General features: G+C 41.7%; 1 protein-coding gene across 2 annotated transcripts in view; it reads right to left on the reverse strand.

The window, feature by feature from the left end:
• The window catches only part of LOC128659709 (gastrula zinc finger protein XlCGF8.2DB), a 75,942-nt gene that overhangs the window by 11,092 nt on the left and 39,406 nt on the right, over positions 1-25,444 (reverse strand). The window contains exons 1-2 of one of the 2 annotated variants that reach the window (XM_053713279.1): positions 16,677-16,853; positions 8,076-8,167 (exon numbers count right to left, since the gene is read on the reverse strand). In XM_053713279.1, the coding sequence (XP_053569254.1) occupies positions 8,076-8,094 (19 nt within the window). In that variant the 5' untranslated portion in view covers positions 8,095-8,167; positions 16,677-16,853. Of the gene's footprint in view, positions 1-8,075; positions 8,168-16,676; positions 16,854-25,444 lie in introns of those variants that run through there. The other variant, XM_053713280.1, reaches the window with a different exon arrangement.

Here is a 25,444-nt window from a genome sequence, read left to right on the forward strand (position 1 = left end):
CTGAGAGAGCACAGCTGCTAGTACTTCTGACAGTGTAACAGGGAGGTCTGAGAGAGCACAGCTGCTAGTACTTCTGACTGTGTAACAGGGAGGTCTGAGAGAGCACAGCTGCTAGTACTTCTGACAGTGTAACAGGGAGGTCAGAGAGCACAGCTGCTAGTACTTCTGACAATGCTACAGGGAGGTCTGAGAGAGCACAGCTGCTAGTACTTCTGACAATGCAACAGGGAGGTCTGAGAGAGCACAGCTGCTAGTACTTCTGACAATGCAACAGGGAGGTCTGAGAGAGCACAGCTGCTAGTACTTCTGACTGTGTAACAGGGAGGTCTGAGAGAGCACAGCTGCTAGTACTTCTGACTGTGTAACAGGGAGGTCTGAGAGAGCACAGCTGCTAGTACTTCTGACAGTGTAACAGGGAGGTCTGAGAGAGCACAGCTGCTAGTACTTCTGATAGGGTAACAGGGAGGTCTGAGAGAGCACAGCTGCTAGTACTTCTGACAATGCAACAGGGAGGTCTGAGAGAGCACAGCTGCTAGTACTTCTGACTGTGTAACAGGGAGGTCTGAGAGAGCACAGCTGCTAGTACTTCTGACTGTGTAACAGGGAGGTCTGAGAGAGCACAGCTGCTAGTACTTCTGACAGTGTAACAGGGAGGTCTGAGAGAGCACAGCTGCTAGTACTTCTGACAGTGTAACAGGGAGGTCTAAGAGAGCGCAAATGCTAGTACTTCTGACAGTGTAACAGGGATTTCTGAGAGAGCACAACTGCTAGCACTTCTGACTGTGTAACAGGGAGGTCTGAGAGAGCGCAAATGCTAGTACTTCTGACAGTGTAACAGGGAGGTCTGAGAGAGCACAGCTGCTAGTACTTCTGACTGTGTAACAGGGAGGTCTGAGAGAGCACAGCTGCTAGTACTTCTGACTGTGTAACAGGGAGGTCTGAGAAAGCACAGCTCCTAGTACTTCTGGCTGTGTAACAGGGAGGTCTGTGAGAGCACAACAGCTAGTACTTCTGACAGTGTAACAGGGAGGTCTGAGAGAGCACAGCTGCTAGTACTTCTGACTGTGTAACAGGGAGGTCTGAGAGAGCACAACTGCTAGTACTTCTGACAGGGTAACAGGGAGGTCTGAGAGAGCACAGCTGCTAGTACTTCTGACAGTGTAACAGGGAGGTCTGAGAGAGCACAGCTGCTAGTACTTCTGACAGTGTAACAGGGAGGTCTGAGAGAGCACAGCTGCTAGTACTTCTGACTGTGTAACAGGGAGGTCTGAGAGAGCACAGCTGCTAGTACTTCTGACAGTGTAACAGGGAGGTCAGAGAGCACAGCTGCTAGTACTTCTGACAATGCAACAGGGAGGTCTGAGAGAGCACAGCTGCTAGTACTTCTGACAATGCAACAGGGAGGTCTGAGAGAGCACAGCTGCTAGTACTTCTGACAGTGTAACAGGGAGGTCAGAGAGCATAGCTGCTAGTACTTCTGACAATGCAACAGGGAGGTCTGAGAGCGCACAGCTGCTAGTACTTCTGACAGTGTAACAGGGAGGTCTGAGAGAGCACAGCTGCTAGTACTTCTGACAATGCAACAGGGAGGTCTGAGAGAGCACAGCTGCTAGTACTTCTGACTGTGTAACAGGGAGGTCTGAGAGAGCACAGCTGCTAGTACTTCTGACTGTGTAACAGGGAGGTCTGAGAGAGCACAGCTGCTAGTACTTCTGACTGTGTAACAGGGAGGTCTGAGAGAGCACAGCTGCTAGTACTTCTGACTGTGTAACAGGGAGGTCTGAGAGAGCACAGCTGCTAGTACTTCTGACAGGGTAACAGGGAGGTCTGAGAGAGCACAGCTGCTAGTACTTCTGACAATGCAACAGGGAGGTCTGAGAGAGCACAGCTGCTAGTACTTCTGACTGTGTAACAGGGAGGTCTGAGAGAGCACAGTTGCTAGTACTTGCATTCAAGAAAGCCAAGGTAAGAGCTGCAAGTGTACATTTCTGTAAGACATTGTTAATAGGTGACATCATTTTTAGAAATGTATAGATAGGTGATGATAAAAATAGCTCAGAGATTTAACTCGTATATCAAGAAGTGTTAGGGCAGCTGGAAAAGAGGGTGAGTTAGATGTAATTGTTAACCTGGGTACAAATGATCTGGCTAGCAATAATGTTTTTGCGGTGCAAAAGGAGTTTTTAAAGCTGGGAAATTGTTTAGATCGTATGGCTGCATCTGTCTTTTTCTGTGTATGTACAGGAAGTATGCAGCGTAGAACAGAATTTTACTCTTTGTTATACGAGTGACATTTTCTGCTGGTTTACCTGTGTACATACAGGAAGTAGGAAGAGTGCAGCGTACAGGTATACCCTGCTCATGCAGCGGGTTAGGGACCAGAACCCTGCTCTAAAGTGAAAACCGCCTTAAATTAAACAAGGCAGTTTTAGCTTTCTTTTCACTTGCCAGTGTGTTTAAAAACTTGAAAACATGTTTGAACTAACATATATTAGGGGTACAATAGTGCTATGTTTATTTTAACACTATTCACAGCACAGTATTAAATAAAAACTGTTCCTGTAAAATAGTGACAATTACTGTAGTAAAATTTGCCAGACTATAGCACTGAGACACAGATTGCACTGTAATGCTGTAAACAGAGTGAACTGTGCATAACAAAATGGTGCCAGTCACTTTTCTCACAATCTCACGAAGATTACAGCACTGTTTCAAAATCATTGGAGGTTTAACTTCAGCTCCAAAAAGCGTGTGTACAGTTCTGGAGGCCATACCTTCAGAAGGATATTAACAAACTTGAATCTGTGCAAAGGAGGGCTACCAAAATGGTACATGGTCTAAAAAATAAAACTTACCAGGATAGGCTCAATGACCTAAATATGTATAGCTTAGAGGAGAGAAGGGAAAGAGGCGATATGATAGCAACTTTCAAGTACATTAAAGGGTTTAGTAAAACTGAGGCTGTGGGTATTTTACATAAAATGGAAAATTCAAGAACAAGGGGTCATGAGCTCAAGCTAAAGGGTAGTAGATTCAGGAGTAATTTGAGGAAGCTTCTTTACAGAAAGAGTGATTGATTTATGGAATAAACTTCCTCAAGAGGTAGTAGCAACAAACACTGTGGGGGACTTTAAAAATGCATGGGACAAGCATAGAGCTATCCTACGAACTAGATAAGTTTATACTGTTAGGTAAGGTCGGGCAGACTTGCTGGGCCTATGGCTCTTATCTGCCGTCAATATCTATGTTTCTATGTATTAGAGAAGCGCTGTAAAGTGAGGCATACCTGCATAACAGAATTTAACTCTTTGTTATATTAGTGACATTTTCTGTTGGTTTACCTGTGTACGTACAGAAAATAGGAAGAATACAGCGTGTAACAGAATTTAACTCTTGGTTACATTAGAGACATTTTCTGCTGGTTTACCTGTGTACAACAGGAAGTAGGAAGAATGCAGCGTGTAACAGAATTTAACTCTTGGTTATATTAGTGACATTTGCTGCTGGTTTACCTGTGTACGTACAGGAAGTAGGAAGAATACAGCGTATAACAGAATTTAACTCTTGGTTACATTAGTGACATTTTCTGTTGGTTTACCCGTGTACGTACAGGAAGTAGGAAGAATACAGTGTGTAACAGAATTTAACTCTTGGTTACATTAGTGACACTTTCTGTTGGTTTACCTGTGTACAACAGGAAGTAGGAAGAATGCAGCGTGTAACAGAATTTAACTCTTGGTTACATTAGTGACACTTTCTGTTGGTTTACCTGTGTACAACAGGAAGTAGGAAGAATGCAGCGTGTAACAGAATTTAACTCTTGGTTACTTTAGTGACACTTTCTGCTGGTTTACCCGTGTACGTACAGGAAGTAGGAAGATTACAGCGTGTAACAGAATTTAACTCTTGGTTACATTAGTGACATTTTCTGTTGATTTACCCGTGTACGTACAGGAAGTAGGAAGATTACAGCGTGTAACAGAATTTAACTCTTGGTTACATTAGTCCCATTCTCTGCTGGTTTACCCGTGTACGTACAGGAAGTAGGAAGAATACAGCGTATAACAGAATTTAACTCTTGGTTACATTAGTGACATTTTCTGTTGATTTACCCGTGTACGTACAGGAAGTAGGAAGATTACAGCGTGTAACAGAATTTAACTCTTGGTTACATTAGTCCCATTCTCTGCTGGTTTACCCGTGTACGTACAGGAAGTAGGAAGAATACAGCGTATAACAGAATTTAACTCTTGGTTACATTAGTGACATTTTCTGTTGGTTTACCCGTGTACGTACAGGAAGTAGGAAGAATACAGTGTGTAACAGAATTTAACTCTTGGTTACATTAGTGACACTTTCTGTTGGTTTACCTGTGTACAACAGGAAGTAGGAAGAATGCAGCGTGTAACAGAATTTAACTCTTGGTTACATTAGTGACACTTTCTGTTGGTTTACCTGTGTACAACAGGAAGTAGGAAGAATGCAGCGTGTAACAGAATTTAACTCTTGGTTACTTTAGTGACACTTTCTGCTGGTTTACCCGTGTACGTACAGGAAGTAGGAAGATTACAGCGTGTAACAGAATTTAACTCTTGGTTACATTAGTGACATTTTCTGTTGATTTACCCGTGTACGTACAGGAAGTAGGAAGATTACAGCGTGTAACAGAATTTAACTCTTGGTTACATTAGTCCCATTCTCTGCTGGTTTACCCGTGTACGTACAGGAAGTAGGAAGAATACAGCGTATAACAGAATTTAACTCTTGGTTACATTAGTGACATTTTCTGTTGATTTACCCGTGTACGTACAGGAAGTAGGAAGATTACAGCGTGTAACAGAATTTAACTCTTGGTTACATTAGTCCCATTCTCTGCTGGTTTACCCGTGTACGTACAGGAAGTAGGAAGATTACAGCGTGTAACAGAATTTAACTCTTGGTTACATTAGTGACATTTTCTGTTGATTTACCCGTGTACGTACAGGAAGTAGGAAGATTACAGCGTGTAACAGAATTTAACTCTTGGTTATATTAGTGACATTTTCTGCTGGTTTACCCGTGTACGTACAGGAAGTAGGAAGAATGCAGCGTGTAACAGAATTTAACTCTTGGTTATATTAGTGACACTTTCTGTTGGTTTACCCGTGTACGTACAGGAAGTAGGAAGATTACAGCGTGTAACAGAATTTAACTCTTGGTTACATTAGTGACATTTTCTGCTGGTTTACCTGTGTACGTACAGGAAGTAGGAAGATTACAGCGTATAACAGAATTTAACTCTTGGTTAGGGAAGTGGTGCAGGGAGAGAGGATATGGTTTTGTGTTTGGCATGATAATAGATTGTATAAGAGGGATGGTTTGCATTTGAGTTTTAAATGGACAAGAGTTTTGGAGCAATTTAAACTAGAGAAGGAGGACAGTGTTAAAATACTCACCTGTACCCGAGAGCTAGACAGAACTGCCAGCCAAACCTACATTCTCGTTTATTTAATGATAAAAACACTAAATTTATGAGTAAGGCTTTGAATAATATAAGAAGGGGATGTATTGACCATACAAAAGGTCTAGTAATGTTCTTCGTGCAATGTGCACAAATGCTTGCAGTTTAGTAAATAAAATACCTAAACTTACTACAATAATGGTTCAAGATAAGTTGGATTTAGTAGCTATAACAGAGACATGGTACAATGACAAAGGAGTGGGAAACAGTCATACCTGGTTAAATTAAATATAATTGTAGAAACCAATGACAATGTAGAAAGTGTTTGGGCAACTATAGAAACTGAAAGAAACAGGTGTAGTATATAGACCTCCATTACAGGATGAACTATTAACTGATTAAATTGTCAAAACTACAATGAAAGGTAATGTTATAGTAGTGGGGGGACTTTAATATGTCTGATGTAGACTGGGAAGTACCTTTTGCCAAATTAACTAGAAGTAAATATATTCTGGAATCTTTACAAGGAGAATCTCTTGAGCAACTAGTAAAAGAACTTACATGTAAAGGAACAATATTAGATTTAGTACTTACTAACAGTGATATAGTAATTGAAGTGTCTGTGGGTGAGAACTTAGGCTCTAGTGATAACCAGTCTCTATGGTCTAATACAGTGGTGGGATTCAGAAATTTTAGTAACAGGTTCTCTAACTTCTGTATAAATCAGAAACTATACACTAAATTTTAGGAACAGGTTCTTAAGAACTGATGAGAACAGGCTGAATCCCACCACTGGCCTAATATACATGCTATGGTACTGTGCAGCCATAGTAAAACATAGGCTTCAGGAAGGATGATTTTTCTTACATGGGAAAATACCTAAACGATTCTCTAAAATGGATGGCGCAGATTACAGGAGCGCAAAAGAACAGTGGGATCATTTTATGAATGCTATTCCAGATACCACTAAACACTGTATTAGGATTGTTTGTAAAAGTATAAGAAAACCAATATGGTTTTCTAGAGAAGTAGCACATGCAGCTAAGACAAAACAGACAAACTCACTGGCTCAGAAGAGGATAAGGAAAATTGGAGAACCAAACAAAAGATGACAAAGCAGTTAATCAGAAAGGCTAAAGCTGATACAGAAGATATAATACTGCACAAACAGTATAAAACGGTGACAAAACCTTTTTTAGATATTTCAGTGAAAAGAGAAAAACTAACTAAGACTCAACATTGATGATAGAGTAGTGGAAGGAGATAAACTAATAGCAAACTGTCTAAATGATTACTTTTGTTCAGTCTTTACAAAGAGTTGTAGATGTAGCGTATCGAGACTTTAGCAAAGCATTCGACACCGTCCCACAGAACAAACTTATTCACAAAATCTATTGCCTTGGAGTAGATGTGAAGATTGTTGGGGCAGAATATTGGTTTAAAGGGACACTAAACCCAAATTTCTTTCTTTCATTGTTCAAACAGAGCATGCAATTTTAAGCAACTTTCTAAATTTACCCCAATTATCAATTTTTCTTTGTTCTCTTGGTATCTTTATTTGAAAAAGCAGGAATGTAAGGTTAGGAGCCGGCCCATTTTTGGTCCAGCACCTGGGTAGCGCTTGCTGATTGGTGGCAATTGCAGACAGGTTCTGTACTTGAGAACTTGTGAGCCTGTAATCTTGATACATTTTCCTCTACTGTGTAGATGTTTAGGGAATGGCCAGTGGGTCATGGAAGATAATTGTGTAGAACCTTCCTTTACCATCCACCACAACTGCTGCAGTTCAGTAGAAGGGCCCATCTGAGGAAGTGCCAGCAGAGTTGTAAGGATTCCAATGATGCAGCAGAGCAGATAAATCTGCATTTCTACTGGGGAGACTGACATTTCGGGGAACTTCTTCCATCCCCTCTGTCCAGGGGGCTAAAGGGTCTCAGATCAGAGCCCTAATCAAATGACATGAAGATCAGAGCACTTTATAGGTGCTACCTTTTCTATTGGAGGCAAAAAGTAAATGAATCCAGTAGGAGATTACTAGGAGTATGGAGTGGAGTAAAACACCAGTGGAGGGGTGTTTTGTCTCCCCCTGGTGGACAGGGAAAGTAATACCACGTGTGCTGATCATGTGCACTCACTAATTTTTATTTATGAAATGAATAGTTTCAATTTACCCTTTAACACGTCTTACTCAATTGTGCTCAGTTCAAATGTTACATTGTTTATAGTTCTAGTTTTTTTTCTAAGCTGTGTGTTTAGATCATGGCTTTTAAAAACAAATATATCATTATACTGTAAAATAGTCTCCATTTAATGTGTTCTCAAAAAACATTTTACCTGCTGGAGTGTATTAAATGGTTAAAAAGTGACATTTATCTTTATTTTGTTATTTGAAATAGCTGCTCGACTGTTTTTAAAGCACCACCTATACTGTACATACAAACACTGCAGTATCCTCAATAGAAAAGCCTTGTAAACAAGGATTCAGCTGCAGAAAATCAATCTCCCCTGCCAGGTCTGAGCAAGAGAGAGACCAGTACATGACAGGCTGTTACTAACACAGATCTGAATACAATGACGTCTTATCATCTACCTGCCTGAGTACATTATCCGTATATTAATAAAACTATTTACTCACCTGACACGTGCGACTCCATGTTGGCAGCAGGTCTCAGAGGTAACTGCTCTCTGGGTATCAGTAGCTGATAGATATCAGTGGTCTTGTGGTGCCTAGAAAGTAAATGACACTAATAAAGATATAAACATTATGACCCAGCAGTGATACAGATACAGTGATACAGATAATAAATCCTCAGCACATATATTGTCTGGGTCCTTTACAATAGGACATTAAAAGTTTCATGGTTCAAATAAAGTAATTTAAAAAAAACAAAAAAAAACGTACTAATACTTTTATGAAAACGTGCACATTATTTTTATGTGCACACTTTCTGAAGCTCCTAATCTCTTTTTATTGTGTATTTGTCATTTATTTAATATTTAGTGGGGTTTTTAAAGTGATACAACAGTCAAACCTGTGTTGTGCATGAGTGTATTTCAGTTTTAAATAGTAACATTGTTACAATATATTTATATTAGCAATATTGCTTCCAGTGACGTGCGGTGACATCAGAGGCTGGTGAGGCAGTGGCTAGGATACGCCTTCATTCTTTAGATATCCTTTGTTGAAGAAATAGCAATGCACATGGGTGAGCCAATCACATATGGTATCTATGTGCAGCCACCAATTAGCAGCTACTGAGCATATTTAGATATGATTTTCAACAAAGGATATCAAAAGAATGAAGAAAATTAGATATTAGATGTAAATTGGAAAGTTATTTAAAATTGCATGCTCTTTCTAAATCATGAAAGAAAACATATGGGTTTCATGTCCCTTTAAATGGTGTCTTGGAAAACTGGTCAACTTAGTAAACAGAACCTCTTGCCAGATAACAAAATGCTTGCTCCGATTATGAGATCTAGAAATCCAGGCCCATTAAAATATGTTTGAAACATACTTTTTACTTTAATGCTGCAAATTATGCTTAGAGATTCCTTCATTATTCAGTAAATATAAAAATGTCTTGATCCAGTGGCGGCTGGTGAAATTTAAAGATGGTGGGGCGCTTGATCCCACCCCTTTAAATAAAGCCACATCCTCAGATGGCTCCATCAATTCATTATTTAAATAAATAAAAGGTAGACAGAAACATAGAAAAGCACTCGGGGGGAGACAGGGAGAGAGAGAGAGAGGGATAGAGAAAGAGAGAGAGAGACAGAGGGAGTGGAAGAGACAGGGAGAGAGAGAGAGAGAGAGAGGGATAGAGAAAGAGAGAGAGAGACAGAGGGAGTGGAAGAGACAGGGAGAGAGAGAGAGAGGGATAGAGAAAGAGAGAGAGAGACAGACAGAGGGAGTGGAAGAGACAGGGAGAGAGAGAGAGGGATAGAGAAAGAGAGAGAGAGAGACAGAGGGAGTGGAAGAGACAGGGAGAGAGAGAGAGGGATAGAGAAAGAGAGAGAGAGAGAGACAGAGGGAGTGGAAGAGACAGGGAGAGAGAGAGAGGGATAGAGAAAGAGAGAGAGACAGAGGGAGTGGAAGAGACAGGGAGAGAGAGAGAGAGAGAGGGATAGAGAAAGAGAGAGAGACAGAGGGAGTGGAAGAGACAGGGAGAGAGAGAGAGGGATAGAGAAAGAGAGAGAGACAGAGGGAGTGGAAGAGACAGGGAGAGAGAGAGAGGGATAGAGAAAGAGAGAGAGACAGAGGGAGTGGAAGAGACAGGGAGAGAGAGGGAGGGATAGAGAAAGAGAGAGAGAGAGAGAGAGAGAGAGACAGAGGGAGTGGAAGAGACAGGGAGAGAGAGAGAGAGGGATAGAGAAAGAGAGAGAGACAGAGGGAGTGGAAGAGACAGGGAGAGAGAGAGAGGGATAGAGAAAGAGAGAGAGACAGAGGGAGTGGAAGAGACAGGGAGAGAGAGAGAGGGATAGAGAAAGAGAGAGAGACAGAGGGAGTGGAAGAGACAGGGAGAGAGAGAGAGAGACAGAGATAGAGAGAGACAGAGATAGAGAGAGACAGAGACAGAGAGAGACAGAGACAGAGAGAGACAGAGACAGAGAGAGACAGAGACAGAGAGAGACAGAGACAGAGAGAGACAGAGACAGAGACAGAGAGAGACAGAGACAGAGAGAGACAGAGACAGAGAGAGACAGAGACAGAGAGAGACAGAGACAGAGAGAGACAGAGACAGAGAGAGACAGAGACAGAGACAGAGAGAGACAGAGAGAGACAGAGAGAGAGAGAGACAGAGATAGAGAGAGACAGAGAGAGACAGAGACAGAGACAGAGAAAGACAGAGACAGAGAGAGACAGAGATAGAGAGAGACAGAGATAGAGAGAGACAGAGATAGAGAGAGACAGAGATAGAGAGAGACAGAGATAGAGAGAGACAGAGATAGAGAGAGACAGAGATAGAGAGAGACAGAGACAGAGAGAGACAGAGACAGAGAGAGACAGAGACAGAGAAAGACAGAGATAGAGAAAGACAGAGATAGAGAAAGACAGAGATAGAGAAAGACAGAGATAGAGAAAGACAGAGATAGAGAAAGACAGAGATAGAGAAAGACAGAGATAGAGAAAGACAGAGATAGAGAAAGACAGAGATAGAGAGAGACAGAGAGACAGAGAGACAGAGATAGATAGAGAGATAGATAGATAGATAGAGAGAGAGATAGATAGAGAGAGATAGATAGATAGAGAGAAAAAGAGTGAGATTAAAATTGATGTATACTGTCTAGGGTGACCTCCTCAGCCCTGTTTTCCTGGACACTTGTGAGTTATACATGCTGCAGGGTGTGCAGGTAGGAATATGAATTCCAACACTAAACAGCACACAAATAGTGACACTGAACAGCACTATTCATGTTGCTCCCTGCACACCCTGCAGCATGTATAACTCATAAGTGTCCAGGAGAACATGGCCGAGGTGGCAACCCTAATACTGTCCCTTTAAGTTGAGCCCCTACTATTCACTATTGGCTTACAATAAAATGGAAAATGACACAAAATTCTAGTGAGATACTAGTAGTAGATCATGATTTCCCTTTAGTACACACTTGGTCTAGGGTAAAATAAAAGCTAAATGTGTTCCTGAGGGTGCAGTGATCCCAAGGATGTAGTGACCTTGTTTAATCTACTGAATGAATTAGTGATGCATTCAATCAAACCATACAAAAAGTATAGAGATTCTTTTTGGAATTCCTTAAAACTCCCTTATTTAAAAAATGAAGGGGGGGGAATCAGATCCCTATGATAATACTTTTATAAATGAGGGTGTAATATGTATGTCTTTGCAATAATTATTATTATTTACTTGTCTGAATCACCTTTTTTTAATTGAGACCCCTATAAGAAAGAAATAAAAGCACCCATAATAACCAGGTAAAACTACACCAAAACAAATGTAATATTCAGTGACAGGAGCTATAGGTGAGTGCAATAATAGTCACCACTCCCTGCAGCATTTTTATTAGATAATAAAATAGGCTTCAACTTTATTTGCTAAGTAAAAATCAAAACCCTGTAAAGCACTTTATGCTCTCATGAAATTATAGCAAACAGACATGGGGTTTTGGGCCTCCCAACCGTAGCAAGGTTAGAGCATACAATTATATATAATTATATATAATTTGCCAACAACATATCCTCCCCTCCAAACCTGCAATAAAGCTCAGTTGAATCATTTTTCCACCTCCAACACCACCTTCCTTTTCAAATTCTTTAAACTAAAAAAAGTCTGGTTAACCAGAGATTCTCACATTAACTCTGTCTTATTTGTGCATTATTTACTACTTAGACATAAGATTACAAAAGTGACATTACTGTAATACTGTGATTTTCTTTTTAATCTTATGTCTAAGTAGTAAATAATGTACAAATAAGACAGAGTTAATGTGAGAATCTCGGTTTAGCCAGACTTTCTTTAGTTTAAAGAATTTGAAAAAGAAGGGGGCGTACAGCTACAGCAGGTTGCACAAATGCACACAGCTGCATATTAATTGCAATACATATTCAATACAGAGACACAGGACACTACTGTCCAATGGAATTCTGAAAATCACAGCTTTGCTCGTGTATTCACCTGAAGTGTTTCACCACTTGCAAGAGAAAATGTTAGACGCACACTGCAAGAGGAGAGGGGGGGGGGGGGGGGGGGGTTAGTTTGCGGTGACATTTACTAAGAAAATATATATATATATAAAGACACACACATATATATATATATGTTTGTGTGTTTTCAAACTAAAGAAGAAGCTAGAAACTGCACTATTTCTAATTATTTATGCACATGTAGCATGCGGTCAGATTTACACACAGTCATATCATACACAATCTTAAAGCTTCACAGTGAAGGCTGCTTATATATAGTCTCTCACACCTAAGTACACACACATGCTGTCACTCAGCCTAAGAAAGCACACTCAAAAATGCACATATATACATACACACATTCACAGGATTAAAAACAAAACAATTGAGAAGTATTTTGTTTTGTTCTTTCATGTGGTAAAACATTTTAGTCTGATTTTCCTTAATAGCGAGTAAGGTAAACAGCTTTCTATCATTTTTAAACACATTATGTCACAGACATTCAATCAGACATACACAGACTGCCTCACACATGCACAGTCACACACACTCTCACAAATACAGTTAGTAATGTTTGTTAACTAAGTCTTACATTCCCTGGCTGCAGCTGCTTCAATAGATTATGGAATTTGTGGCACTATTCAATCACACACCGACAGTCTATTTCCTTGGCTGGGCACTATTCTAGATTGTTGCTGGCTCAGCACAGCGACTGACTGAGTGAGAGAGCGGGTCTTCTTGCTATCGTGACGTCACGTCACCCGTGTGATCACGTGACGACATCCGAGTCCAACAGAAGACACACACAGCAGGTGGCAGGCAGCAAGGAGAGTGGAGGACAGAGGGTCCGACCGCAACTTTACTCCACACACCACTGTCAGGATCAGATAGATGATCCGATCAGCAGAGCCTGAGTCTGAGTGGGCACGAGCTGCAGCCTGCAGGCGGCTGCCAAGGAGCTGGGCTTGAGTAAAGCGGCACCAATCATAGTGAAAAAATATAAAGAAATCTACCTAAGGCTATGTCCGGTTTTGTAAAAATAAAATTACCGGGCAGTAGCCTGAAATACCGGACAGTCCAGTCTAATAACGGACACCTGGCAACCCTAGACGTGAAACACTTCAGGTGAATACACAAGCAAAGCTGTGATTTTCAGAATCCACTGCAGCACATGGTAATATTACTAATTATACTGACATAAATAAGTAGACTAACCTGCAGGGCTGGACTGGGAATAAAAAGCAGCCCTGGAAAAATATGAAGACCAGCCATTTTCCGTTAAGTCGATAGAATGCACATGCCCCATTTTTCTCAAAGGGGATTACTGGGACACTCCTTTCCCAGTATTGTTTCAGAATTAAATTATATTTCTTTGTATTAAATACAAATATCAGATTGATGTTATATAGCAGCCCTACAACCCAATTGTATCCATTAATCACCCCTTTAAATTGTAGCTTTCCAGCCCACCGGGAAATCTCCTGGTATCCTGGTAGGCCAATCCGGCCCTGCTAACCTGCCCTGTAATCAGATAGATACACAAGCAAAGCTGTGATTTTCAGAATCCACTGTGCAGCACATGGTAATATTACTAACATAAATAAGTAGACTAACCTGCCCTGTAATCAGATAGATACACAAGCAAAGCTGCGATTTTCAGAATCCACTGCAGCACATGGTAATATTACTAATTATACTGACATAAATAAGTAGACTAACCTGCCCTGTAATCAGATAGATAGCAGCCATCTCTTCTGGGACCATTCTGCCCCTGTTCTCCAAAGCACATAGCATAAAGGAAAAGCTGATGTAACCCTTTGGTAAAAGCCACTTAGCAAACACTACATTCATGGCTGCTGTCCTAGTGTCCTACATTCTTTCTGCCCCTGATTAAAGCACTGTGTAAATGTGGCTAGATCAGCTTTCACTTTTCTGCATTGCACTATTCGTATATACTGTTATTAAATATACATAGTCATTCATTAAATAATCTATGCAATATCAGGTCAATATATGGCAATTAAAGCTATAATTATTTATAAACATACACCCCCATTTTCCATGTGTGTTTACCATTTTAATTAATGTTACCTATAATATAATATATGTGTATCTAAATAAATAAAAAAGGAAAATATAATTTATATACGTGTTAAATGGTACATATCTAGAATATCAAATACATTGTTCCTATAACTGCACCTTACTAGGGCATTATCATCCATTGTGCTCTATATGCAAATTCTTAAAAAGCTCAGGGTACCAATGACAGATAATGTATTTGTACAATTGGCACCCATAGATGTTCTTTGTGCTAATTATTTATTTGCCCACATGCACATAAGGGCAGTATCCTTGTTATCAACATTAAATGAATGTATTAGTTTATCACACCATGAAGCAGGGCATAGTTTTCATTTTATTTGTATGAACAGCAGCACATGGTAAAATAACAAGAGATAGTCAAACTATCCAGACAACTATATTCCTACTTAGATACTACTAGTACTATGATTGGCATTATTAGTACTACTACTAAAATATTACTGTCAGTGTAAGGAGCCCAGGCCAGGCAGCAGGAACCTGCAGTGAGTGACCCAGCCCTTCGCACACAATGGGTTCTGGGAGTGCTGTGCAGAGGTAGCCCGCTGTCAGGAACCGGCAGGATGTGTGCGCAGCCTGCAGCAGCAGCCCAGATAACGCCCGTTCACCCTCACTCACTGCCTTCCTGGGATGTTTTGCTAAGCAGGTATATAAAACAAGGAAGCCGGAGCTCGTGTGTATGGATCTGACCCCAGGGCCTCGGCTTCAATGTTCTCCCTATCAGCCTTCCGCACTGACAAACCCCCCACCCACCCACATCTTCCAGGCCGGGAAACAAATGGTGCCCGATAACCTGCACAGCAATCAACAATATTGGTGTCTATTTTTATCTTCAAATCTTTCTGGCAAAAATTGCGCAATTAGAGATAAGCAAGAAAGCGAGTACGAACTACTACAAATAAATGATGCAAATATAAAACATTTATAGATTTGCACATTTGTAGGCCTGGCTGAGTCTGACCCCAGTCACCGACCGTGACACTCACCCCACCAGCAGCAGCCTGAGTCTCACTCGTCTCGACTCTCTGAGAGCCGCAGCCCGCCGCCTGAGTGACTGTCCACCAGCCCGCCCCACCGTGAGTGACAAACAACTCACCGCTCCTGCTCCACCTGAGGACTTCCTTCTTCCTGACAGGCTGACACTCACAGACTACTCGATCTGAGTCTGAAGAGTGAGTGCAGTCCCTCAGTCGACAACGGACAGAGTCCTCAGAGTCCAGAGTCCGACTCCACACAGTGCTGACAGCTGACTCCAGACAGTGAGTCACCGACCGGTCTTCTTTCTTCAACTTCTCTCCGAGTCCCAAGCAGGCCAGGCAGCAGTGACGCACGTGAGACGACGCATCCGCGCCTCTCAAATTCCCGCCCGACAGTAATGCTCATGTCTGATTGGCTGAGGAGGGGCGGACAGGGCTCCCGAGGCTTGAAGAGACAAGCCTCCGGTGGGAGCAGTATGGGCCGCACAAGAGACTGCAATAGATCTTAGTCACCACTGGGTTGCAGTCTCTAGCGGCCTATACAACCAAATACATTCATATTGCGCAATGGAAGGGTAGCTGGCTGGCCTCTTCTTGCGCAATATGAATGTAATTGAATTATAAGTTTATTACGTTTTTTTTTCCACTGCACTACTGAATTTGGTGGAGGGTGTAGGGGGGGGTCACCTTTTTAATAAAAAAAAAAAATTGAATTTTTTTTTTTTTTTTTTTTTAATTAAAAAGACTGTAATACACCACATTGGCCAGGGGAGGCGTTGCCTCACCTGCCTCCTATCAGTGCACGACACTGATTGCGTCCTATAAAGTTATTGTGTCAGCAGCATACGCACGTACACTGTGCATGTGCACTTCACACATCACTCTTGCACAGCGGTGGTGTGTATGACATAATAATACTGAATGAGGATGCACAGGGCACGAGCAGCATATGTGTGTATGCCACTTAATACAAGTATATTTTTTTCCCCAAAATAAAATGCTCTCATGTACAATTCAATAAACACCTTATAATAACAACACTTTTCAGCAGTGTTCCAATAGATTCACATATTAAGTGAGTCTGAACTATATTGGAACACATTAACACCCTGTTTGATGCAATTGTTTTCAATGGTGAATCTCCTCCCACCATCAGATAACCACCCCTTATTTGCAGGAGCCAATCCAGGCATAAATCTGGAGATGTCAGGGATTGCCACTATCATTGTATTAACAAAATATCCATTGTTTAGCTTCAGCTAAATGATAAGATAACGAACTGTAAATTAATAACAGATGTGTGATAGGGTTAGGCTTGTAAAACTGACATAAGCTCTTTCAGTATTCAGGACTGGAAAATCCATAATTGTCAAACTGAAAGAGATATGAAAGTAAAAAAATGTGTTAAATTAAAGTACACATAAAAAGAAACAGATTGTTTTACACAACAACAAACAATTTTATTTTTTTCTTGTAAAATGAGCACTTAGTAATTCTCAGTGCAGCAACTTACTGTAGGGAGATAAAGAAGCTTAAGTTCTGCTGTCGCTTCCTGTCACATTATTTGTGTAGCAAAAGTCCCCTACTGACTGCAGCTAGTGCATGTGTCTCCTAGCAACCACTAAGCAAGGTTTTACTCCTCCTTTGCCTTCCTCTAGAGACTACAGCTCCCTTGTGGGCTGTGACAGGAAGTAAGGGACCCTGAAAAAATGAAATAAAAAACAAATAAAAAGGTGTAATCCTTTTAAAATTATTAAAATAATGCATATTGCAATGATTTCTATTAAATATTAACCATAGCCTAATGCTTTCTTTTACATCAATAAAGCAGACTTTTATATCCCTTAAAAATACAGGTGGGGTCAAAATAAAAAATGAAAGTATATTGTAAACTTATTTTATTATGTATAATTTTATATAATTACAGTTTGTGTTTACTTTCCCATTAGGGCTCTACAACTGATTTGCCATGTCGGATTATGCACAGAGGAACGTCACGTGGAAGGGTGAAATGTATGTCGGATTATGCACAGAGGAACGTCACGTGGAGGGGTGAAATGTAAGTCGGATTATGCACAGAGGAACGTCACGTGGAGGGGTGAAATGTATGTCGGATTATGCACAGAGGAACGTCACGTGGAGGGGTGAAATGTATGTCGGATTATGCACAGAGGAACGTCACATGGAGGGGTGAAATGTATGTCGGATTATGCACAGAGGAACGTCACGTGGTGGGGTGAAATTTATGTCGGATTATGCACAGAGGAACGTCACATGGAGGGGTGAAATGTATGTCGGAGTATGCACAGAGGAACATCACATGGAGGGGTGAAATGTATGTCGGATTATGCACAGAGGAACGTCACGTGGAGGGGTGCATACCAGTAAAGCACTGCAGGAATTCTAAAAAAATTATTGTAACTTGTATACACGGTTCTAAGGAAGTACACTATATGTGATCAGAGCTTTTTGGTTAAAGAGCTACCAGGTAAAGGGACAGTCTAGTCAACATTAAATTTGCATGATTCAGATAGGGCATGAAATTTTAAACAACCTTCCAATTTACTTTTATGATCAAATTTGCTTTGTTCTCTTGGTATACTTTGTTGAAAGCTAAACCTAAGTAGGCACATTTCCTATTTTCTAAAACCATTCACAGTGTTAGTTCATGTGGGCCATATAGATAACATTGTGGAGTTACTTATAGGAGGGCACTGATTGGCTAAAATGCAAGTCTGTCAAAAGAACTGAAAAAACAGAATTTATGCTTACCTGATAAATTACTTTCTCTTGTGGTGTATCCAGTCCACGGATTCATCCTTTACTTGTGGGAAATTCTCCTTCCCTACAGGAAGTGGCAAAGAGAGCACACAGCAGAGCTGTCCATATAGCTCCCCCTCTAGCTCCACCCCCAGTAATTCGACCGAAGGTTAGGAAGAAAAAGGAGAAACCATAGGGTGCAGTGGTGACTGTAGTTTAAACAAAAAATTATTACCTGACTTAATCGCCAGGGCGGGCCGTGGACTGGATACACCACAAGAGAAAGTAATTTATCAGGTAAGCATAAATTCTGTTTTCTCTTGTAAGGTGTATCCAGTCCACGGATTCATCCTTTACTTGTGGGATACCAGTACCAAAGCTTTAGGACACGGATGAAGGGAGGGAACAAGACAGGTACCTCAAACGGAAGGCACCACTGCTTTCTCCCAAAAATAGCCTCCGAAGAAGCAAAAGTATCGAATTTGGAAAATTTGGAAAAACATAATTTATGCTTACCTGATAAATTCCTTTCTCCTGTAGTGTAGTCAGTCCACGGGTCATCCATTACTTATGGGATATTAACTCCTCCCCAACAGGAAGTGCAAAAGGATCACCCAAGCAGAGCTGCCATATAGCTCCTCCCCTCTACGTCACACCCAGTCATTCGACCGAAAACCAAACGAGAAAGGAGAAACTATAGGGTGCAGTGGTGACTGGAGTATAATTTAAAATTTAGACCTGCCATAAAAAACAGGGCGGGCCGTGGACTGACTACACTACAGGAGAAAGGAATTTATCAGGTAAGCATAAATTATGTTTTCTCCTGTTAAGTGTAGTCAGTCCACGGGTCATCCATTACTTATGGGATACCAATACCAAAGCTAAAGTACACGGATGACGGGAGGGACAGGCAGGATCTTTATACGGAAGGAACCACTGCCTGAAGAACCTTTCTCCCAAAAACAGCCTCCGAAGAAGCAAAAGTGTCAAATTTGTAAAATTTGGAAAAAGTATGAAGAGAAGACCAAGTTGCAGCCTTGCAAATCTGTTCAACAGAGGCCTCATTCTTAAAGGCCCAAGTGGAAGCCACAGCTCTAGTAGAATGAGCTGTAATCCTTTCAGGAGGCTGCTGTCCAGCAGTCTCATAGGCTAAACGTATTATGCTACGAAGCCAAAAGGATAGAGAGGTAGCAGATGCTTTTTGACCTCTCCTCTGTCCAGAATAAACGACAAACAGGGAAGAAGTTTGGCGAAAATCTTTAGTTGCCTGTAAATAAAATTTCAGGGCACGGACTAAGTCTAGATTGTGCAGAAGTCGTTCCTTCTTTGAAGAAGGGTTAGGGCACAATGATGGAACAACAATCTCTTGATTGATATTCTTGTTAGTGACTACCTTAGGTAAGAACCCAGGTTTAGTACGCAGAACTACCTTATCTGAATGAAAAATCAGATAAGGAGAATCACAATGTAAGGCTGATAACTCAGAGACTCTACGAGCCGAGGAAATAGCCATTAAAAACAGAACTTTCCAAGATAACAGCTTGATATCAATGGAATGAAGGGGTTCAAACGGAACACCCTGTAAAACGTTAAGAACTAAGTTTAAGCTCCACGGTGGAGCTACAGTCTTAAACACAGGCTTAATCCTAGCCAAAGCCTGACAAAAAGCCTGAACGTCTGGAACTTCTGACAGACGTTTGTGTAAAAGGATGGACAGAGCTGAGATCTGTCCCTTTAAAGAACTTGCAGATAAACCCTTTTCTAAACCTCCTTGTAGAAAAGACAATATCCTAGGAATCCTAACCTTACTCCATGAGTAACTCTTGGATTCGCACCAGTGTAAGTATTTACTCCATATCTTATGGTAAATCTTCCTGGTAACAGGTTTCCTAGCCTGTATTAAGGTATCGATTACTGACTCCGAAAATCCACGCTTTGATAAAATCAAGCGTTCAATTTCCATGCAGTCAGCTTGAGAGAAATTAGATTTTGATGTTTGAAAGGACCCTGAATTAGAAGGTCCTGTCTCAGAGGCAGAGACCAAGGTGGACAGGATGACATGTCCACTAGATCTGCATACCAGGTCCTGCGTGGCCACGCAGGCGCTATTAGAATCACCGATGCTTTCTCCTGTTTGATCCTGGCAATCAAACGAGGAAGCATCGGGAAGGGTGGAAACACATAAGCCATCCTGAAGGTCCAAGGTGCTGTCAAAGCATCTACCAGGACCGCTCCCGGGTCCCTGGACCTGGACCCGTAACAAGGAAGCTTGGCGTTCTGGCGAGACGCCATGAGATCCATATCTGGTTTGCCCCAACGTCGAAGTATTTGGGCAAAGACATCCGGATGAAGTTCCCACTCCCCCGGATGAAAAGTCTGGCGACTTAGGAAATCCGCCTCCCAGTTCTCCACTCCTGGGATGTGGATCACTGACAGGTGGCAAGAGTGAGACTCTGCCCAGCGAATTATCTTTGATACTTCCATCATCGCTAGGGAACTCCTTGTCCCTCCTTGATGGTTGATGTAAGCCACAGTCGTGATGTTGTCCGACTGAAACCTGATGAACCTCCGAGTTGCTAACTGAGGCCAAGCCAGAAGGGCATTGAGAACTGCTCTCAATTCCAGAATGTTTATTGGAAGGAGACTCTCCTCCTGAGTCCATGATCCCTGAGCCTTCAGGGAATTCCAGACAGCGCCCCAACCTAGTAGGCTGGCGTCTGTTGTTACAATTGTCCAGTCTGGCCTGCTGAAGGGCATCCCCCTGGACAGATGTGGCCGAGAAAGCCACCATAGAAGAGAATCTCTGGTCTCTTGATCCAGATTCAGCGTAGGGGACAAATCTGAGTAATCCCCATTCCACTGACTTAGCATGCACAATTGCAGCGGTCTGAGATGCAGGCGTGCAAAAGGAACTATGTCCATTGCCGCTACCATTAAGCCGATTACCTCCATGCATTGAGCCACTGACGGGTGTTGAATGGAATGAAGGACACGGCAAGCATTTAGAAGCTTTGTTAACCTGTCCTCTGTCAGGTAAATTTTCATTTCTACAGAATCTATAAGAGTCCCCAAGAAGGGAACTCTTGTGAGTGGTAAGAGAGAACTCTTCTCCTCGTTCACTTTCCACCCATGCGACCTTAGAAATGCCAGTACTAACTCTGTATGAGACTTGGCAGTTTGAAAGCTTGACGCTTGTATCAGAATGTCGTCTAGGTACGGAGCCACCGAAATTCCTCGCGGTCTTAGTACCGCCAGAAGAGAGCCCAGAACCTTTGTAAAGATTCTTGGAGCCGTAGCCAACCCGAATGGAAGAGCTACAAACTGGTAATGCCTGTCTAGGAAGGCAAACCTTAGATACCGGTAATGTTCTTTGTGAATCGGTATGTGAAGGTAAGCATCCTTTAAATCCACTGTGGTCATGTACTGACCTCTTTGGATCATGGGTAAGATTGTACGAATAGTTTCCATTTTGAACAATGGAACTCTTAGGAATTTGTTTAGGATCTTTAAATCCAAAATTGGTCTGAAGGTTCCCTCTTTTTTGGGAACCACAAACAGATTTGAGTAAAACCCTTGTCCGTGTTCCGACCGCGGAACTGAGTGGATCACTCCCATTAGTAAAAGGTCTTGTACACAGCGTAGAAACGCCTCTTTCTTTATCTGGTTTGTTGACAACCTTGAAAGGTGAAATCTCCCTTGTGGAGGAGAAGCTTTGAAGTCCAGAAGATATCCCTGAGATATGATCTCCAACGCCCAGGGATCCTGGAAATCTCTTGCCCAAGCCTGGGCGAAGAGAGAGAGTCTGCCCCCCACTAGATCCGTTCCCGGATCGGGGGCCCTCACTTCATGCTGTCTTAGGGGCAGCAGCAGGTTTTCTGGCCTGCTTGCCCTTGTTCCAGGTCTGGTTAGGTTTCCAGCCTTGTCTGTAGCGAGCAACAGCTCCTTCCTGTTTTGGAGCAGAGGAAGTTGATGCTGCTCCTGCCTTGAAGTTACGAAAGGCACGAAAATTAGACTGTCTAGCCCTAGATTTGGCTCTGTCTTGAGGCAGGGCATGGCCTTTACCTCCCGTAATATCAGCGATAATTTCTTTCAAACCGGGCCCGAATAAAGTCTGCCCCTTGAAAGGTATGTTAAGTAATTTAGATTTAGAAGTAACATCAGCTGACCAGGATTTTAGCCACAGCGCTCTGCGTGCCTGAATGGCGAATCCGGAATTCTTAGCCGTAAGTTTAGTTAAATGTACTACGGCATCAGAAATAAATGAATTAGCTAGCTTAAGGGTTTTAAGCTTGTGTGTAATCTCATCTAATGGCGCTGAGTCAAGGGTCTCTTCCAGAGACTCAAACCAAAATGCTGCCGCAGCCGTGACAGGCGCAATGCATGCAAGGGGTTGCAATATAAAACCTTGTTGAACAAACATTTTCTTAAGGTAACCCTCTAACTTTTTATCCATTGGATCTGAAAAGACACAGCTATCCTCCACCAGGATAGTGGTACGCTTAGCTAAAGTAGAAACTGCTCCCTCCACCTTAGGGGCCGTTTGCCATAAGTCCCGTGTGGTGGCGTCTATTGGAAACATTTTTCTGAATATAGGAGGGGGTGAGAAAGGCACACCGGGTCTATCCCACTCCTTAGTAACAATTTCAGTAAGTCTCTTAGGTATAGGAAAAACGTCAGTACTCGTCGGTACCACAAAATATTTATCCAACCTACACATTTTCTCTGGGATTGCAACTGTGTTACAATCATTCAGAGCCGCTAACACCTCCCCTAGCAATACACGGAGGTTTTCCAGCTTAAACTTAAAATTTTAAATGTCTGAATCCAGTTTATTTGGATCAGATCCGTCACCCGCAGAATGAAGCTCTCCGTCCTCATGTTCTGCAAATTGTGACGCAGTATCAGACATGGCCCTAGCATTATCAGCGCACTCTGTTCTCACCCCAGAGTGATCTCGTTTACCCCTAAGTTCTGGCAATTTAGACAAAACTTCAGTCATAACATTAGCCATGTCTTGTAGAGTGATTTGTAATGGCCGCCCTGATGTACTTGGCGTTACAATATCACGCACCTCCTGAGCGGGAGATGCAGGTACTGACACGTGAGGCAAGTTAGTCGGCATAACTTCCCCCTCGTTGTCTGGTGAATGTTGTTTAACATGTACAGATTGACTTTTATTTAAAGTAGCATCAATGCAATTAGTACATAAATTTCTATTGGGCTCCACCTTGGCTTTTGAACATATTGCACAAAGAGATTCCTCTGTGTCAGACATGTTTAACAAACTAGCAATTAGACTAGCAAGCTTGGAAATACTTTTCAATATGGAAAACGTTACTGTGCCTTTAAGAAGCACAGAAAAACTATGACAGTTGAATAACAATGAACCGGATTAGTTATATAAACCAAATTTTCCCAGTAAAAGCATAAATTTAGCAAAGGATTGCACTCATTAGCAATGGATGATTAACCCTTAATATCAGAAAAAACGTATAACAATTGAAAATATAAGCGTTTTTATCACAGTCAAAGCACAGTCTCACAGGTCTGCTGTGAGTGATTACCTCCCTCAAAACAAGTTTTAAAGACCCCTGAGCTCTGTGGAGACGTCCTGGATCATGCAGGGAGAAAAGGCAGACTGTGACTGAATTTCTGATGCGTAGTAAAAGCGCCAAAATAGGCCCCTCCCACTCACAATACAACAGTGAGGGAAGCTCAGTAAACTGTTTTAATTTAAAACAAACGACAGCCATGTGGAAAATAACGCCCAAAACAATTTTTCACCAAGTACCTCAGATAATTAAACGATTTAACATGCCAGCAAACGTTTAAAATCTAACTTATGAAATGTCATTAAAAGCCTGCTGCTAGTCATTCACACTGCAAGTTAGGCTAAAAGTTATTTGCATACAGTATTTTCCCAGTGAAGTGCCATTCCCCAGAATACTGAAGTGTAAACATACATACATATCAGCCTGATACCAGTTGCTACTACTGCATTTAAGGCTGTACTTACATTATATCGGTATTGGCAGTATTTTCTCAGTCAATTCCATTCCTTAGAAAATAATATACTGCAACATACCTCTTTGCAGGTGAACCTGCCCGCTGTCCCCTGATCTGAAGTTACCTCACTCCTCAGAATGGCCGAGAACAGCAAATGGATCTTAGTTACGTCCGCTAAGATCATACAAAAAAACTCAGGTAGATTCTTCTTCAAATTCTGCCTGAGAAGAAAACAACACACTCCGGTGCCGTTTAAAATAACAAACTTTTGATTGAAGATATAAAAACTAAGTTTAATCACCACAGTCATCTCACACATCCTATCTATTAGTTGGGTGCAAGAGAATGACTGGGTGTGACGTAGAGGGGAGGAGCTATATGGCAGCTCTGCTTGGGTGATCCTCTTGCACTTCCTGTTGGGGAGGAGTTAATATCCCATAAGTAATGGATGACCCGTGGACTGACTACACTTAACAGGAGAAAAGTATGCAGCGAAGACTAATTCGCTGCCTTACAAATCTATTCAACAGAAGCCTCGTTTTTAAAAGCCCATGTGGAAGCCACTGCTCTGGTAGAATGAGCAGTAATAGTCTCAGGAGGCTGCTGGCCAGCAGTCTCATAGGCCACACGGATGATGCTTTTCAGCCAAAAGGAAAGAGAGGTAGCAGTCGCTTTCTGACCTCTCCTCTTATCAGAATAGATAACAAACAAGGAAGATGTTTGTCTGAAATCCTTAGTTGCTTGTAAATAGAACTTTAAAGTACGAACCACATCAAGATTGTGTAACAGACGTTCCTTCTTCGAAGAAGGGTTAGGACACAGAGAAGGAACAACAATTTCCTGGTTAATATTCTTGTTAGAAACAACTTTAGGAATAAAACCAGGTTTGGTACGCAAAACTACCTTATCTGCGTGGAACACCAGGTAAGGTGAATCACACTGTAAGGCAGATAACTCTGAGACTCTTCGAGCAGAAGAGATAGCTAACAAAAACAAAACTTTCCAAGATAACAACTTAATATCTAGAGAATGTAAAGGTTCAAATGGAACCCCTTGAAGAACTGAAAGAACTTGATTTAGACTCCATGGCGGAGTCGTTTATAGACAGGCTTGATTCTGACTAAAGCCTGAGTAAACGCTTGAACGTCTGGTACCTCTGCCAGACGCTTGTGTAAAAGAATAGACAGAGCAGATACCTGTCCTTTTAAGGAACTAGCTGACAATCCTTTATCCAATCCTTCTTGGAGGAAAGACAGTATCCTGGGAATCCCAATCTTACTCCATGAGTAACCCTTGGATTCACACCAACAAAGATATTTCTGCCATATCTTATGGTATATTTTCCTGGTGACAGGCTTTCTAGCCTGAATCAAGGTATCTATAACTGACTCAGAGAAACCACGCTTTGATAGAATTAAGCGTTCAATCTCCAAGCAGTCAGACGCAGAGAAAGTAGATTTGGATGCTTGAACGGACCCTTATTAGAAGATCCTGCCTCATTGGCAGTGTCCATGG

Source organism: Bombina bombina, chromosome 5 (genome assembly GCF_027579735.1).
Source record: "Bombina bombina isolate aBomBom1 chromosome 5, aBomBom1.pri, whole genome shotgun sequence".
Classification (NCBI taxonomy): domain Eukaryota; kingdom Metazoa; phylum Chordata; class Amphibia; order Anura; family Bombinatoridae; genus Bombina; species Bombina bombina.